Source organism: Oxyura jamaicensis, chromosome 1, assembly GCF_011077185.1.
Source record: "Oxyura jamaicensis isolate SHBP4307 breed ruddy duck chromosome 1, BPBGC_Ojam_1.0, whole genome shotgun sequence".
Taxonomy (NCBI): domain Eukaryota; kingdom Metazoa; phylum Chordata; class Aves; order Anseriformes; family Anatidae; genus Oxyura; species Oxyura jamaicensis.
Window position 1 is genome coordinate 79,137,303 of NC_048893.1, and position 11,471 is coordinate 79,148,773.

The window sequence follows — 11,471 nt, forward strand, 5'->3', positions numbered from 1 at the left end:
ATAAGAGCTCACCTTCCACATTTCAACTAATAAGAGCTCACCTTCCAGCATTCAAACCACTTGGTGTGCACATTTTGTGCAGCCTGTCTTCTGACTCTTGTCATCAGACAGGATTGAACTAGTCCAATTTTAGCTCTAACATATCTTGTGTTGTCTTCCTCCATCCTCTTCACCTGAAGGATTTTATCTCCATACATTTTGATGAACTGTTCTTAGTTTATAGTTCTGTGGAACCACATAGAGGCCCCTCAGGCTGTACAGTGGAGAAAGAGTTACACTACACCAGGAACTTATTGCCTCATGGGAATAGGTGGGGTGCTCAGTACTCCACATGCAAGAGATCAGCACAGGCTTGCTACTGTCAGGAATGCCACAGCCCCTGAGCTAAGGGAGCAGTTTCTGAGGAGTGGCCTTTCCCCAGGCAGTGAGGTTTATTCTTTGCCACCCTCTGCTCCTTCCACATACCCACTGTGGAACAGTGTTTAAAACAGTATTTACATACGTAAAACCTGAGTGGGGCATAAAGATCCTTGCCAGAAGGAGGGAGGCATTTCTAACGTCCAACCAATCTCCTCTCCAGTTGTTATTGAGAAAAGCCAGCAAAGTATCACTGAAGGCCCTGCTTAGGGGATTTGGGCTAACAAGAATCATAGAAACACATCCTTAACTACTAAGAAAAAGGAGTAAGGGAATTCATTAAGGTAGTGAGCATGAGACAGCCATTACCACTAAAATAAAATAAATAAAATAGCAAATCCAGGATGCCAGGCTAGCCAGAGATTACCAAGGAGAAGCTTAGAACATTACATAATGCAGCCTAGGATAAAGGTAGTAGGAAATAGAACTAGAGGGTACAGATAAAACCCAGAACAGGTATTTAGATTGTAACCTTTATTTTAAAAACATTAAACAGTCACAATAAGCTTATAAAAACCATCCAAAATATCCACAATGCCGTTACAGAACAAAGAGATACCATGTGAGGAAGACCTACATTTTGGTCCAAGCCAACATATCTCTAATGCAAAGTGGGGAATGCTCTTATGCACAGCTGTAGGGGGAATTTCCTAAAACACAGATGTCCATATGGAAAAATTTCTGCAAGTGCTGGAGGCTTAAAGGAAGGGCACAATCTGTATAACTGAGCCAAAATATGAAAGTTGGAAGTGAGGGTAGTCATATAATACCTCTGAGAATAAATACCTGATAGAGAAGGCCGATGGAAAGCAAGGGAAAATTGGATATAATAGGATAACATTGTGCAAAGGTGGGAGTACTTTAAATAACACAGGAAGTATTTCGCAGCAGCAAATTTTACTGATCTCTGCAACTGTTTCTCATTAGGGAAGGTGAAAAATCTCATCACTAGTTACAGAAAACACCATGGGCACTCCCAGAATATACTTTGATGGGAACTTTAACCTGCTCTGAAACAATGTTGTCAATGTTTGGGTTATCCATGCTACCACAATACCACAATTTTGTTGTCACTTCTGCCTTTCTCAGCCTTTTTTCTTCCTCTTACCCACCTTGAAATCTGGGGGTCTGCTTCTTTTACAGGATGTCCAGTGATCAACTCCAGTGTGAGTTTGCAGGTAGACCTCAATTTGAGAGCACAAAAATGCAGGTCTAAGAACAGGAGCTTGAAGTTGTAGCTACCCCTTTGCTAGTTTTTAGATAGCTTGTGCAGGCCCAGACTCAGAACACTGCAGTCAGAGAAGCAACAGTCCCAACCCTTGATTACAGAAGATACTGCACGCATTACTTTTTGCCTTCCTACAATGAGCTGTGATAGCTTGCAACCATAGCTTGATAACTGTGTGTATATATAGTTGATTGCCTAGTGATGAGACAAAGGGGAGACCATTACTGAAAATGTCTGCTATATCCCATCTAACAGGCAGTATTACACAGTTGCACACATCTACACAACACACAGAACAATAGCAGGCAATGCAACATCCTGCAGATCCTCCAGAGGACACAAGGGGCAAAAACATTTCACCTACAAACCAACCAGTGGACTGAGTACTACAGATCTTTCAGACTAAGCTAACATTCTGGTAGCTCTACTCTCTTCTCCTGCATCTCTATGAGCCTACACATGCTGCAACTGACTAGTTGTGACTACAAGAGTCACATGATGTGCCTTCAATAAATTATGTTCCAAAGTTGTTTCACAATCTGCAATTTTCAAACTTTCTGGCCTACTGGAATATAGCGGAGAAGTTAAAAAGGCAAGAAAAGGCAAAAAACTCACCTTCGGGTTTGCAGTTACCACCCCCTCAGTTGTCCCTAATGCTTAACTGATGTATAAACTAACACCACTCCCTTGCTACAATACCACACTTTCCAAGTAGCACTTCAGAACAAATTTTAAAATCGCCACTCAAGGTAGCCGAAATGACACAGGGACTTCAGTTGACAAATTTACCCCTTCTCACCAGTACTGATCAATTATTTGAACCTTTCCAGAGGGCAGAAATAACTCTTAAAGGTGATGTGCAAAATTGGCTCTCTTCTACCATCCAAAACACCTGTCTTACTGTTTGGTACTATGTTTCTCCTTTACAGTTTTATTGCACCTCAAGTCTACAGCATCTTCCATTACATTACCTATTTGTCTTAAACATCTTCAACTTCGTTATCTGTACATTTTTGTACACCATTAAAAAAATAAATATTTACAAAGTGACATACAAATAAATAAACTTAAGTAAAAGTATGTTCCCAGTCTGTCTATACAAAAAATAAAAGAACAGGAAAAAATATGCATGTAACTTGGTCCCCTTTTTCCTGAGGCTGAAAAAGTGCACACTGGACAGGAAAAAGCTAGGAGATGGCTTTTTGGTAGGCTTGTTAAATTCCAGTGCACACTGCACACACGCATACACAGAGTAGACTCAAAGGGCAGGGGACTTGTTTAGTGGGTAACTTTAACTCACTACAAAAATAGTATTTAAGTTACATTATGCACATTATACATTACTGCGTGCACAAGTATGTTAATCCCAAATAGCAGTTACAGGTGAGAAAAGCAAAAATATTGCCAGCTGTTGTCCATTCACCTGCTGCTTGTGGCAGAGAAGATGAGATTATTTTCGCTAGAGTGCCAGCACCTTCCAGTATTTTGACAATGAGATTTGATATCAGATTTGCTTAATTCTGGTAAGCCTGGCAGAATAGCGGGAAGGGGCGGGGGGGGAAATATGTGGGTGCAAAGACAATAGCAGCAGTCAGGGGAAAAAAATTGTCCCAGTTCTCACGGTTTCTTTGCTCATTCCTTTAATGACTCTGAGAACGTAAGAGTCAAAGAAGGTGTGTGTCATGAATCTTAGGCAACTTCTTTGTCAGGTTCTATGCTGTTCATCTCCACCATGGGGTTTTTCTCCACAGGTGATGAGGTTGTGGGGCTGGTTTCTGCTTGTCCTTCAAAGCCCCTGGAGATGTCTTCAAATGTCCTGCCCTTGGTCTCTGGCACTTTGAAGTATGTGAAGACAAAGAAGATGACCAGGAAAACAAGGAAGATAAGGAAGACATAGGGGCCACATAGTTTCTGCAATGAGAACAAAAGCAGAAGGTGTTAATTTGCAAAAAAACATAGGACTAAATGCAAGGCCATTTTCTGTTGACTCATCAAAACTCCAACACCCTTTATTGAATTGCCCTCAAACAAGATCTTTTTCTAAACATCAGGTTGATGCAGGCTTCTGAAATGCTTTAACACTCTTGAAGTGACCAAAATTGAGGCTTTCAAATTGAAAGCCTTTAAATTAAGATGGCTCTAGGCTACAAGCAATAACCAAGCAGGACATAAGGTTAGCCACACTCTAAATCAACAATCAGGAAACCATGAAAGATTGTCCCAGCCCTCTGGTCAAAGCAGGGCCAACTTCAAAGAGATCAGGCTGCTAAGTGTAGAGATTCTACAACCACTCTTGACACCTATTTCAATGCTGCAGCACACTTGCAGGTCTCCACAAACTGGGTCCTTACCTCTGCATAGGGGAAGAGCATTCCCACCAGGAAATTAGAGGTCCAGTTAGAACAACCAGCCACTGCCATGGCTGCAGGCCGTGGGCCCTGACTGAAGAGTTCTGCCACGATAAACCAAGGGATAGGACCAGGGCCAACCTCAAAAAGGGCTACAAAGCCAAAAGTAGCAACAATGCTGATATATCTGATCCACTCCACAGTGTCCTGCAAGGGAACAAAACATGATCTTCAATTTGAGAAGCAAACATGGAACAGCATAATGCAGTGTCCATAAACATTCTACTTTCACAGTTGTATTACAAACACTGTAGCATAGATCTTCCAGTAAGAATGCTGTACCCCACCACATGCTCCACCCTAACACCAGCTGTACCTGCCTTGCCCTGCAATTCTGCCTGCCCTCTACACAGCTATAGTCCTAAAGGTCCCCTACTGGGGTCAGTCCGTATAAAAACACCAATTACTCACCTTCAGAGCTAAAGCAATAGTCATAACAGCAGCACACACAGCCATGCCACCCAAACCAACTAAATGGAGTGTCCTGCGTCCTGCACGCTCCACCAGGAACAGCTGGAAATGTGGCAGAAAGAAAAATCAGTGACTGTCAGCAAGAACAGAATAGGCTCCCTCCATCAGTGTGAGCTGCGCTACTTCTTTTTAATCTATCTGTAGTCCTCATTGTCAGTGATCTCAGTGCAGTTTATCTGGCTGCTCTCTTCAATACATTTATCCAGTTCTTGCTACTGCCTTTTTTGTATCATTCTCCCTCTTCCCCTCAAGCACTCCTCACCCTTAACTTCCTTCTTCTTAAAAGATCTTTTTTCTTTTTTCCTCCCATTTAATGCACTCTTTGCTTTTATAGGCCAATGGCTTTTATAGCCCACTGTTTTGCCACAGCACAGCTAGTTATCTTCAATCACATCCCCCAAAAGATCCCATGCAGACAATTTATTTCTCTCAGAAGGACCTGTTCTACTTACCGATACAACAGTGAAGACCGTGTTTACCACACCAGCTCCAATGGTGGCATACACAGGCTGTGTGATACCAGCTCGTTCAAAAATCCCTGTAGAATAATAGAATACCTACAAAGAGGAGCAGAAGCCGAAGTCAGATACCATCTGAATTCTAGTGCTTATGAGTGTGTTCCTCACTCTCTGAATAACGAGAGAGTCTGAACAGGCACTCAGCGATATACAAGTGCTCAACAGCACAAAACAGCATGCTTCTGGTCAAGTTTCATTTGCTTGATGCATGGCTGCAAAGCCTTGTCATGGTGTCTGGGAGAAGTGAAAGCCAGTATCATCGGTTTCATTCTAGCAATTTCTTACAGTATCACAAAAACAAAGTATTTTCCAGTCAAGACACAAAAGAGGTCTTTGCAAGCCTAGTTCTGTCACAATTAGTGGTGCACAGCTATTCTGAACCACAAGTATAGCCAGAGGCCCAACAGATGAGAGAAGATAACTCACAGCATTGATGCCTGAGAGCTGCTGGGAGAGCTGTAGAATGATGGCAATGATAATGGCTTGACGATAGTTTGGAGATCGAAAGAGCTCTGGCACAGTTGCTTTCTTCTCCTGAGACATTTTAGCACTCTCCTCTTTCATCTCCAGAATGTCTTGAGACACATCTTGTGTGCCACGGAGCTTCTGGAGAACTGTAGGGACAAATCCAGAAGTGGAAGGTAGAACACTCCCACAGACAAGTTCCCCCAACCCCTACACTGCTATTTCAGGGAGGGCACACTTGGAGGACAGAATCACCTGCCAAGTCAGTGTTGGGTCCTGCTTTCTGGGAAAGAGCCTCTACATGTAGCTGTTGCTCATCTTTTCAAGCCAGAATTCAGGGTGCTGTGATCACCATGAAAACCAAACCAGGCACTGTTAATGTAATTTGTGCTCCTAACTTGCATTTGATCCCTGATTCCATTCATATACTTTCCAGAGCTGATTTCATCCCTCCGTGGCAGGGGAAGGAAATCATCCAAGCTCATTGTTAAACATCAGTTTATTTCCTACCACTCAGAAGGAGCCAACAGAGCTGCATTAGCAGGTCCTGCTTCATCCCATCAGGCCAGTTGCCACTCCTAGTTTCTTAACCCTACCACATGTCTGTTGGGATGCCAGGTTTCTCAAAATTCCTGGCATTGGTGCAATCTAAAGGATGAGAAGGTAGGTCTGGTGCCCTCTGGGAATCACACCCTTGTCTACCACAGGCTCTAAAGGCAATCCCAGCCTCCCACTGAAGCTCAGGGCAAGCTAGGAGCCACAATACAGCCCTGCCCCTTCAAAAATGAGTTCTTACCTGCTTGTGCTTTCTCTTCCTCCATCTTGTTGATCAACAGGAAACGGGGGCTCTCAGGGCAGAAAAGAAGAGCCACACACTGCAGGACTGCTGGGATGACAGTGAACCCCAGAAGGAGCGGCCAAAGTGCTTCAGTCCCCATGATCCCCTCCAGGCCAAAAATCTACCCATGAAATGGAGAGAAAAGATCATTTAAATCTGCTAATTCCTTATCTCCATGCCACAGAGTATGACAGGACAAAATATTGTACTCAATGGCAAATGTAGCCCACTTCACAAGGTCTCAGTCCCACACAGCCCTCCCTCACCTGACCTTTCCCCTAAGTACAAGGTCAAGTTTGTGAAGCCTACCTGGGCCACCAGGATGCCTACAACAATGCCCAGCTGGTTGAGGGTTCCAAATGCTCCACGGAGGCTGGTGGGTGAGACCTCACTGATATACATGGGTACAAAGCCAGTGCAGAGACCACAGAAGAGACCAATAACGAAGCGCCCAATGATCAGCATCTCCACGGCCTTTGCCGTCTTGGATAAGGCCATGAGAGCACCACCAGCAAAAGCCAAGATGTTCACCAGCAGCATGGAGTTCCTCCTGCCAGGGTAAAAACAACAAGGCTGAGCTTTAACTAGCAATAGAGTGGGAAAACCATGTGTAAGAGGACAAAGCTACCCATGACCCTCATCTTAGGAGCAGGAAAAGAATAGTAATTCCCATTCAGCTCCTGCCTTGACCTGCAACCATTTCTTTCTTTTCACAGCCCATGCATTCTTTCACCTCTGCCTTCTTCCTCCCCACAACTCCACTGCTAAATGGAAAGTCACTAATGGCTTGTGGATCCCTCCAACTTACCTGCCAAATCGATTGACGAAAAGGCTGACTGAGAAGGAGCCGATCATACCTCCTACTGAGAAGATAGCCACAGAGAGGGACCATAATGAGGTGAGAAGCTCTGGAGAGACAGCCTCTCCACTCCGCTGGGACAAAGTTCTGTTGAAAAAGGCCTGGATGATCTGCAAGAGAAACCAGGGGGGTAAAGTGGATTACAATCTTGTGGGAGGCATTTTGCACTGGGTGAGGGGAGAATATTCCTGAAGTCTTCTGTTTTCAGAGTCAATCAGCAAGAATAGGACAAAAGATTAAAAGCATGCAGCAAGTCAAGGCAGCACACAAAGCAAAGATCAAGATACAAAAATGAGGAACTAAAATTTCAACAAAAAGACTGGTAGCAGAATAATGAGGGAGGGATTGCTTCACTGAACAGAAAGCATTGATGATTAAGGAAAGTGGGTTTATGTCCTGAATGTTTCTGTATGTGAGTCACTGCTGATGATTTTTAAGGTTGAGATGGGAGTGAGAGGGAACAAGAAAAGCATAACCTGAGAGTGGAGGGGAACATTTATGGCAACAGCAAAAACCTAGCAGCAGAGAATGGCTCTCTGCAATGGAAATAATTTGAGACATGAAGTTTCACTGAGGCAAGCCTGAAAGCTGCAGCATTATGCAAAGCAATCCTTCGTTGTTCCTTGGAACAGAATGAGAACAGATATAACAGTGCCATTTCCAATTTGAGGCATGCTCTTCAATAATTAGGAGGGGAAGGAGATGCAGCCTCAGAATGCCTGCCCCCAGCAGAGGGCAGCAGGACATTAGCTAGGGAGGACACCCCCAGCGCCTACCCCCCCCAGCGGGGTGTGATGTGACATCTATTCCTGGAGATCGGGTGGATGTGGTATTAGTGACTCAGTTCCTGAGAGAGAGGAACCATCTTAGTACAAGAAAACCACATTTCTCATTTTCTTCACATTTTCTTCTTTTTATGGTGTAAACATATGATTGTCAGAATACCCCAGTCACAACCCTTTTACAAGCACTGAATCTGCACTTCAACTGAAGAAGTCTGAGAGATGGCCCGAGAGAAACTAGAGCAACTGTAGTCTCTACCAACCTTCTCAGCTCATTTCTGTACACTGCTCACTACTTGCCTTCTGCCCCAGCTGGTTCATTCTGACTCAGAACATCCTGCCTCATCCCCTGACCTGTACAACAATCTAGAGAGTTACTCAATTTGTGACAGATTGCAGAGCAGGGTAGCACAGGGCAGCATTTAAAATAGAAGAATCAAATTAGGTTTTCTCTCCTCTCATGCCCTAAAGGGGAAGGAGGGGTGGGTCAAAACTGCTAGCTAACAAATGACAAACCCTGAAGGGGTTGATGTTCCAGAAAATGGCAGATGAACCCTTCTTTATCTAGGCAACATTCTGCACTCCAGATTAAAATTCTCTGCTTTCTCCTTCCTAGTATCTTTCTTGTCCTTTGAATCTTTCTTCCTCGAATTCAAAAACCAGAAACAAACTATTAGCTGCTTGACAGCTAATAAAAGGCTTTCTATGCCTTTTTCTCTTCAGTCTCATACCTATGTTTTTCCCCACTTCCCCATCCTCCCTCTTACCTTCTCAGGAGCATTGATGACACCAGTGTTGTACCCGAACTGAAGAGATCCAATAGCAGCAATAGTAACAGCATAGATAAGGGGTGCAGTAATTTTCTGAAGGAAAAGACAATTGTTTGGTTAATTTATTTGTGCTTTCTACACAACTTGAGCACAAACAGAAGATGCAGCTGTACAAGGAGGTAAGGAAATATGGTTTTATCTAGCTAGGGTACATACCAGTAAGAGAGACCCTGGAAACAGAGGTGCAACTGGACAGCAAAGAGTTTGGTGACTAGGAGAAGGACCCGACCAGCATTTATAAATCCTGACATTCAACTATTCTCAGCTCATTAATAATGAATACACTGGCTCCATTAGTGGCTGTTATTTTGGGCTGATCTGCTTTATAGAAAATATTTTGCTGATAATAAAACAAGGGTCAAACTCTTCCTCATGCCAACTGAGAAAGCCATTGCCCCCTTCCCCCCACCCACTCCAATACATTCTCAGATCTGCACCAGATCTACACTGGCAGTCACTCAAAGTTAAAACCTGCACTCTTCAGCAGCAAGTCTGCTTTTTCCCAGGCTAGAACTCCCCAACCCTGCCCCAAGGCACATAAGCACAGGAGCCTAAGCTGCCAACCTTCTCCCTTTGTTTGTCTTGACACTGAGTCAATACTTAAGTTTTTTTTTTTTTTAAATAAAACACAGCCTCTGGAATTTGAAGGCACGTAAATTTTATTTATTAAAATTAAAGAACTGTGAGCACTCACAGCCATAGAGGAAACAGCTCCAACCTGCACAAGTCTCAAAGACTGAGAAATTAAACTGTCGGTGAAAAGCATCTGACATTTTCCTTTTTTTTAAAGGAAAGAAGTCCAACATTTAAGACAGCTCTGTTAGGGAGGCAGGGGGAAACAGGTGACTCAGGAGTTGGAACTTACACAGCCAGTGCTTAATTTGGCACTATTTGAAAGCACATGCTTGTCTCAAAAGGGACTGTAAGCTTTTCTAGAAGTTTTAACAGTCCCCTTCCCTTTCCAAAACTTTCCAATTATTCTCCTAAGGCTGGCAGGGCAGAGACGCAAGGCCATTGGGCCTACTGCCACAGTTCCCCCAGTTTCTCATTTTCCAGCTCACTCCAGAAGCAGCAGTTCCCAAGGCTGTCAGTGCTCACACTACCCTTTGCCAATCTTTTAAGCCAGGCATGTAGGTGCTTCTGGCCTGCAGACTCCCGCAAAGCTACCAGCTAGGCCTCAGTAAGCAGAAATTAAGGAAACTGCTCTCATGCATGGCTTCCCCTGCCTACATCATTTAAATATCTCAGTTTGAGGTTGCTCCCTACTAAGGTTAATGCTGCAGGCAGAGGACACGAGATCCTATATTCTTGCATGGGGCCGATGATTCCCATGGTACAATTCACACCTGAACACACCCCAGAGGATCCAAGCCTTTTCTCTGCCACCCTGTGACTGCTCCCCTCATTTTAGAGGATGACTTGTGGCACAAAACCACAAGGACACAGCTCTTCCAAAGCACATGGATGCCAATAAAGGGCTGTTAAGACATCTGAGTGCTTTTAGGACTCTAGGCTAGGTGCCCCATAGCTGGTATACCAAAGGGGATGACAAGGCCCAGCTGTCCACTACTTCCAACACAATGACTCAACAGAAGAGAATCTTTCCCCTCAAGGCTCTGCATTGTCATAGCTGGCAGTGGTCATAGTCAACCTTTTTCTTTTGGGTGCAGCAGGGCCTACGGGGTATCTGCTCTGGAGGCACATCTTGCCTACATGGCGCATACATAAGCTAGTTACAAGGTTGGTTCTACTACCGCCTTTCGTAAGGCATTTTCCGGAGCGTTGCCGCTTATTCGCCTCCATCTCCTGCCCGGCGTCACACCACCCAAGACATCACATGGCCTGACCCAGCCTCCCCAGCCAGCCAGACCACGAGCTAATGCATGGATCATTTGTTACTGCCCACAGAGCCTCACTTCCCCAAGCGCAGACAGAGATCAGAAATAGTACAGCTACATCCACACCAACCAAAGGCTCAAGGTTGAGGTCTGCACACCGGCAGGGCACTCAAACCGCCACCCCTCCCCTCCGACCACAGGCGCAGTAACTCCCGTCTCCTTCGCGGCAGCCCCAGGGAGGATTCAACAAGTTGTGCTGCCCAAAAGACGCCTTGACGAGATGCGAGTGACCTTGACGGGATGCTCGCGCCTTCCCCTCCTCGCCCCCTCTCCCTACCGGCCCCTCTCCCCAACATGGCGCTGGGGGCCCGTGGCCTCCCCCAGGCCGGCGTTTCCGTTACAGGCGCCATCCCTCGGCACCCGGCCCCGGGCACAGGCACCGATCCGCCGCTCCCCTTCCCCACCCTGCCCTCGGACACGGTGCCCACCCGCTACAGGGCTCCACGGCCTCCGGAAGGGAAAGGGGGGGCCGACCCGTGCTGCTCGCTTCTCGGAACCGAGTAACGGTTTTAACGCCGGCCGCGACACCGCCACCGGGGCCCCTTCACGGCAGCCCCCGTCCCTCCCTCCCTCCCTCCGGGCGGCAGCCCCGGGACCAGCCGGGCGCACGTTAATTGGATCGATACCAATTAACCGCGGGGAGCATCACGCGGGGACACGGGGCACGCGCATGGCACCGAATCAACCTTCAGGCCCCATTAAAAATAAAAACCAGTTTTCCCAAACACACTACCTACCTCCCCCCCCCCCCCCCCAA

General features: G+C 45.7%; 1 protein-coding gene across 2 annotated transcripts in view; it reads right to left on the minus strand.

Annotated features, from left to right (window-relative positions):
• Positions 1-876: 876 nt before the first annotated feature.
• The window catches only part of LOC118158402 (solute carrier family 2, facilitated glucose transporter member 3), an 11,592-nt gene continuing 997 nt past the window's right edge, over positions 877-11,471 (minus strand). For both annotated transcript variants that reach the window (XM_035313064.1, XM_035313057.1), the window contains exons 2-10: positions 8,754-8,849; positions 7,154-7,314; positions 6,655-6,895; positions 6,304-6,466; positions 5,469-5,656; positions 4,977-5,081; positions 4,465-4,566; positions 3,997-4,200; positions 877-3,556 (exon numbers count right to left, since the gene is read on the minus strand). In XM_035313064.1, the coding sequence (XP_035168955.1) occupies positions 3,335-3,556; positions 3,997-4,200; positions 4,465-4,566; positions 4,977-5,081; positions 5,469-5,656; positions 6,304-6,466; positions 6,655-6,895; positions 7,154-7,314; positions 8,754-8,849 (1,482 nt within the window). In that variant the 3' untranslated portion in view covers positions 877-3,334. The remainder of the gene's footprint in view (positions 3,557-3,996; positions 4,201-4,464; positions 4,567-4,976; positions 5,082-5,468; positions 5,657-6,303; positions 6,467-6,654; positions 6,896-7,153; positions 7,315-8,753; positions 8,850-11,471) is intronic.